At 46.9% G+C, this 6,783-nt stretch overlaps 1 protein-coding gene across 1 annotated transcript; it reads left to right on the forward strand.

The window, feature by feature from the left end:
• Positions 1-864: 864 nt before the first annotated feature.
• On the forward strand, positions 865-2,908 carry LOC119362343 (ABSCISIC ACID-INSENSITIVE 5-like protein 3). Its single transcript, XM_037627549.1, has 4 exons — positions 865-1,086; positions 1,280-1,942; positions 2,044-2,115; positions 2,555-2,908. Exons 2-4 carry the CDS (start codon positions 1,331-1,333, stop codon positions 2,708-2,710), a joined length of 840 nt encoding a protein of 279 aa, XP_037483446.1. The 5' UTR covers positions 865-1,086; positions 1,280-1,330; the 3' UTR covers positions 2,711-2,908.
• The last annotated feature ends 3,875 nt before the right edge of the window (positions 2,909-6,783 follow it).

Below are 6,783 nucleotides of genomic sequence, written 5' to 3' on the forward strand. Positions count from 1 at the left end.
CAATCGTTATTTCTTTTTCTTTTTTGGCCCTTATCTTAGAATTTAGTGTCCCGTCATGAGTGCCATTTTTCAATTTCTGCCTATTCCCAATGAATAAGGAAGATCCACATGCCACTTAATGCTAAATGCCCAACTGGCATCATCAGTGGCCGCTTTGGTGGAGCAAGGCGTGATAATTAGCATCATTAGAGGATAAAACTTTGCTACGGATCTTGCTTACAAGAGAGGCTTTATCCGGCCCTGCCATTGGACGGGTAAAGATGTGTGTGTGCGTGGTTGATCCTTCAAGGGAAAGGCGTGGGAGGGAGGAGACGTTGTTTCATGCAACGGGAACCGATGAATAAACAAGCTGAGTTTGTAGCGTGCTCAGCCATCATCACACCCCGCAAATGCTCGATTAACTAGGCTTAATCACGGGCTGCCAGGGCTAATGGTGGCACAAGGAATTTCCTCCGTGTGGTGTTGTGTGTGGCCTGAAATTGCCATTTCCACTTCGAGCGGTGGCTTTTCTGCCTTTTGTAGGAGCGGATTCCCCTTCCTCGGCCAGGCTTAATTTGAGCGCACGAATATGAATATATATGATGGTGTTTGGTTGGCTCCTAGGACAAAAATATATGCCTCATCTGCCTACCTGCATGCATGAAGAAAATAAATAATGGAGGCCAGGCATTTTTTGTTTCTCTCTTTTGAATGCTGGTGATAAAACAAGGACATGAGCCCAAGCTGAAAGCCCCAAAAAACTCCTTTTGTTATTCAATGAGCTTCAGCTTCGTGCCTCTGGTGTGGTGTGGCCCAGCCGGCACTCTTATTATTGTTACCCTACTCATCATCAGTGTCACTCTCTCACTCACTGCTCCACTCCTACTGTTCACCTCGGCCAAAAATATATTGCAGCTGTCCAAGCTGTAGCACTGTAAAGGCATCGTCGTCTCCTCTTTCACCACCAGCTCCCCCCTCTCCATCTTCCCTTTTAGCACCCCTCTTCTCCCCCACACGGCCGGCCGGAGCCCCTCTTGCGGCAATCCTAAATTAATACTCTCCTCTGCCTCACCGGATTCTGATCTGGTCCCGGCCGTGGTGAAACAGGCAAGAACTGCACCCTGGCTGCCCATTTTTTCTTTCTTTCCTGTTGCTTCCTTGCTTGTGAGATTTTCTCTCTCCCCCTTCTTGGCATGCTTAGGATTTGTTTCCATTGACCGGCCGGCCTCGGTGGTTGCTGTTATTTCCGTTTGTAATGGCGTGTGGTTTCCCTGTTTGACCTGTGGTTGGTTGGTTGCAGCTGATCGCGACACGTGAGGCGAGGGGGTGGCTGTCGGAGGCTGGTGCGTGGATGGGAGTTCAGACAATGTCGTCCCTCGGCGGAGCCGGCGGCGGGGGCGGCGGGGGAGGGCCCCTGTCGAGGCAGGGGTCCGTGTACGGGCTCACGCTCAACGAGGTGGAGAGCCACCTGGGCGAGCCGCTCCGGAGCATGAACCTGGAGGACCTCCTGCGCACGGTGCTCCCCGCCGCCGACGCGGAGCCGCGCGGCGCCGGGACGGGCAAGAAGACGGTGGACGAGGTGTGGCGCGACATCGAGAGCGCCGGCCGCGGCCGCCAGCCGACGGTGGGCGAGATGACGCTGGAGGACTTCCTCTCGCGCGCCGGCGTGCCTGTCGCCGGCGGCGGGGGCTGCGCCGGCGCGCATTGGCTGCACCAGTACCACCCGCCGCAGCAGTACGTGACCCGCCCCCTGCCGCGGCCCCTCGGCGTTGGCGCCGGCCCCGTGCTGGACGCCGTGTACCACGGCGGTGGCGGCGGCGGGTTCCTCTCGCAGGCCGGCGGGCGGAAGCGCGGCGCCGCGGTCGTGGGCGGGGACGGCGTCGTGGAGAAGACGGTGGAGCGGCGGCAGAAGCGGATGATCAAGAACCGCGAGTCGGCGGCGAGGTCCCGGGCCAGGAAGCAGGTGCGGTCTCTCTCTCTCTCGGTCACCTTCTCCGGTAAATAATTTCGCACCCCAAAAAATCGCCTCTTTTTGACGGATTCGCCATGCCTACGGTGCCGTAGGCCTACACGAACGAGCTGGAGAACAAGATCTCGCGGCTGGAGGAGGAGATCGAGCATCTGAAGGAGCTCAAGGTAAAAAAAGAATTACTCAAGTTAATTCACTTGTGCCTTGGCCTCGGTAAGCAGTACGCAAGTCCTGTGCCACTAGTCAAAGGCCAATCAGGACGAGAATGTACTGTACTGGCCATAATAGATGCCGACCACTTCCAAACTTCCTGCTCCGGCTGCTCCAAACAGTGGTGTGATCTTTCCATGTTCTTGTATAATTGCTTCTTCTCTGAATGTCATAATTTTTCATCCATGAACCTCTTATTAGTGCAAACTTTTTTCATTAGTGTAAACTCGGAGATTAAACCTCTTAATCTAAGCCTCTTATCTCAATTCCTAGACTGAACCGCTGCTGGCATTTGTTGGCTTACTGCATCACAACAGACTCTCAAGACTGATGATGAAATCATTTCATCGGAGCAAAGTTTCTTTTCTCGTCTCATGGTTGTGTTTGGTGTTGCAGAAGCTGGAGCCGGTGATGCAGTTCCTGCCGCAGCAGGAGGCGGGGGAGAGGCAGCAGCAGCTCCGGCGACACGCGGTGCTCTACATGCCCCAGCCGGAGGCGGAGCCGAAGCAGCACCAGCACCAGCTCCGGCGGATCAACTCGGCCTCCTTCTGATCGATCGACGCCGAGAGACACACCCGCCACCGCCACCGCCGCCGCCTTGTTCATAGTACGCGCGTAGTAGCCAAGACTCTCTAGTAGAGTAGTAGGGCGTTAGGACTCTGTACTACCTGGGATGAAACGCTGAGTGAGAAGAAGAGCATCAGCTAATCTAAACCGACTCTTTTATATATATGTGCAGTGCAGTCTGTCTCTTTGGGTTGCAAGTTCGTTTCTGGTTGGGTGTTGTTGCAGCACCAATCAGTGCATCTTTCTTGGATAAGGAATTCCTCATCAGGGAAATTCTGTCACTGCCGGTTACTGAACATTGCACGCTGAAAAGCCCACACATTCAAGCGATTGTAGACTGTACTCCCTCCATCCCACAATGTAAGACGTTTTTTTGATACTACATTAGTGTTAAAAAATGTCTTACATTATGAAACGGAGTGAGTAATTTATAATCTGCAACGCTCGTGAAGTAACAATGGGAGGGGGATGTTAATATATCGACACTTGATACTCTTTCTTGATTTATACCTCTACGGTCTTAAGCATTGCGAAGAGCTCATAGATTGTTTTCTTCATCCATTGCATATTATAGTTCTCTGGTAGCTTGGTGGCAATGACTGAAGAACTCTATCAATCGCTACTTCATCCGGAAGATTAACTGCACCCCCCTAGTCCCGGTTGTGTTACGAACCAGGACTAAAGGCCCTCCACATGGCCGCTCTATGGAGCTCCACCTTTAGTCCCGGTTGCCGGGACTAAAGGAATTTTTTTTGAAATTTTGTTTTTTTGATTTTTTTGACTTTTTTTATTTTTTTTTATTTTCAAATTTATGAATTATTTGACAATTCAACCTCTCATCACCCACTCTAATCATCCTTCATCACTGCTCAATTATGAACCACTTATTCCAAATCGTGTAACTTCGCAGCCGGTCACCCATCCTCTCACTACTCCAGTCTGAGCATGCTTAACTTTTGAGTTCTATTCCCCCTAGTTTCCAAGTCTGCAATTGTTGTTTTCTTAACAATACTAAGCTGTCAATTCTATTAACCCTTAGGAGTTGAACTTGAGCATTAAGCACCGTTTGAGTTTGAAACTATTGTTCTAAAAATTAATAATTATTTATTAACACAAATATTTCTTGAATAAGTAGTTTGACCAGTTTTGACCATAGTTTGACCATAGTTCGACCAAAAGTCAAAAAATTAAAAATAATTATTTATTAACACTAATATTTCTTGAATAAGTAGTTTGACCATAGTTTGACCACAAATTTGACCAGATTTAACAAAAATTCAAAAAAACTGAAATTTGAGCATATCATTTTTTCCTTTTAGAATTTGAGGATTCTAAACATTTGCAAACAGGCATAAGTCCATCAAAATCGGATGCGGATTTTTGTGCTGATTCTTTTGATATATTATGCATTCTTTTTCGACATCGTATGCAAAAGATATGACCGTTTTACTTTTTCATAAAACTTTTTTGCAAAACATGTTCAAATTTAAGTTTTTTTATTTTCCTAACCAATAGATGTAGTAACATAACTACATCTCAAAGGATTTTAATTTTTTAAGTTTTTATCGTTTTCTTTTGCATTTTACAAAACTGAAAAGGCGATCCACAGAGGGGGGGGGTGGAGTTTGAAAATGTCAAACCAGGAGTAAAGGGCATCACACCCTTTAGTTCCGGTTCGTGTCTCAAACCGGGACTAAAGGTCCCATTTGAACCGGGAATAATGCCTTCCCGGCGCCTTAGCCGCTTGAACCGGGACTAATGCTCACATTAGTCCCGGTTCATGATGCAACCGGGACTAAATGTGTACAGGGAGCTGTGACCAAAGCCCTGTTTCTTACTAGTGGTTCACAACATCCACAAACGATGTTGGAGGGGGTGACGCACCGAGCGGGGCATCAAGGACATAAGCCTTTTGTGCAGCACTGAGGATAATCCTCAAATTACAGACCCAGTCTGCATAGTTGCTTCCATCAGTTTTCAACTTAGCTTTCTCTATGAACGCATTAAAATTCAGGGGAGCTACAGCGCGAGCCATTGATGTGTACTACACAACCTTCTTCTTGTAGACGTTGTTGGGCCTCCAAGTACAAAGGTTTGTAGGACAGTAGCAAATTTCTCTCAAGTGGATGACCTAAGGTTTATCAATCTGTGGCAGGCATAGGATGAAGATTGTCTCTCTCAAACAACCCTACAACCAAATAACAAAGAGTCTTTTGTGTCCCAACACACCCAATACAATGGTAAATTGTAAGGGTGCACTGGGTCGGCGAAGAGATAATGATACAAGTGAAGGAAATATGCCCTAGAGGCAATAATAAAGTTATTATTTATTTCCTTATTTCATGATAAATTTTTATTATTCATGCTACAATTGTATTAACCGGAAACTTAGTACATGTGTGAATACATAGACAAAACATATTGTCCCTAGTATGCCTCTACTTGACTAGCTCGTTTATCAAAGATGGTTATGTTTCCTAACCATAGACATGTGTTGTCATTTGATGAACGTGATCACATCATTAGGAGAATGATGTGATGGACATGACCCATCCATTAGCTTAGCATTATGATCGTTTTAGTTTCATTGCTACTGCTTTCTTCATGACTTATACATGTTCCTCAGACTATGAGATTATGCAACTACTGAATACTGGAGGAACACTTTGTGTGCTACCAAACGTCACAACGTAAAAGGGTGATTATAAAGGTGCTCTACAGGTGTCTCCGAAAGTGTTTGTTGGGTTGGCATAGATCAAGATTAGGATTTGTCACTCCGTGTTTCGGAGAGGTATCTCTGGGCCCTCTTGGTAATACTCATCACTATAAGCCTTGCAAGCATTGTAACTAATGAGTTAATTGTGGGATGAAGTATTAAAGAACGAGTAAAGAGACTTGCCGGTAATGATATTGAACTAGGTATTGAGATACCGACGATCGAATCTCGGGCAAGTAACATACCGATGACAAAGGGAACAACGTATGTTGTTATGCGGTTTGACCGATAAAGATCTTCGTAGAATATATGGGAGCCAATATGAGCATCCAGGTTCCGCAATTGGTTATTGACCGGAGATGAGTCTTGGTCATGTCTACATAGTTCTCGAACCCGTAGGGTCCGCACGCTTAACGATTGATGACGATTTGTATTATGAGTTATGTGATTTGATATACCGAAGGTAGTTCGGAGTCCCGGATGAGATCATGGACATGATGATGAGTCTCGAAATGGTCGAGAAGTAAAGATCGATATATTGGAAGGCTATATTTGGACATCAAAAAGGTTCCGAGTGAATCGGGTCTTTTTCGGAGTACCAAAGAGTTACAGAATTCGTATTGGGCCTTAATGGGCCATACAGGAAAGGAGAGAAAGGCCTCAAGGGTGGCACACAAGTTGACATTGTTTAGCCATGTGCGGTGCCCTCCTCCACAGTTACACACCTCAATCATATCGTCGTAGTGCTTAGGCGAAACCCTGCGCTGGTAACTTCGTCATCACCGTCACCACGCCGTCGTGGTAACGATACTTTCCCTCGGCCTCAACTGGATCAAGAGTACGAGGGATGTCCCCGAGATGAACGTGTGGTGATTGCGGAGGTGCACGTTCGGTACTAAGATCTGTCGGATCATGAAGACGTACGACTACATCAACCACGTTGTCATAACGCTTTCGCTTTCGGCCTACGAGGGTACGTGGACACACTCTCCCCTCTCGTTGCTATGCATCACATAGATAGATCTTGCGTGATCGTAGGATTTTTTTTGAAATTACCGCGTTCCCCAACAGTGGCATCCGAGCTAGGTCTATGCGTAGATGTTATATGCACGAGTAGAACACAAAGAGTTGTGGGCGATAATAGTTATACTACTTACCAGCATGTCATACTTTGATTCGGCGATATTGTTGGATGAAGCGGCTCATACCGACATTACGCGTACGCTTACACGAGGATGGTTCTACCGACGTGCTTTGCACATAGGTGGCTGGTGAGTGTCTGTTTCTCCAACTTTAGTAGAATCGAGTGTGGCTATGCCCGGTCCTTGTTGAAGGTTAAAAC

This window comes from Triticum dicoccoides, chromosome 2B (assembly GCF_002162155.2).
Source record: "Triticum dicoccoides isolate Atlit2015 ecotype Zavitan chromosome 2B, WEW_v2.0, whole genome shotgun sequence".
NCBI classification, from domain to species: Eukaryota; Viridiplantae; Streptophyta; class Magnoliopsida; order Poales; family Poaceae; genus Triticum; species Triticum dicoccoides.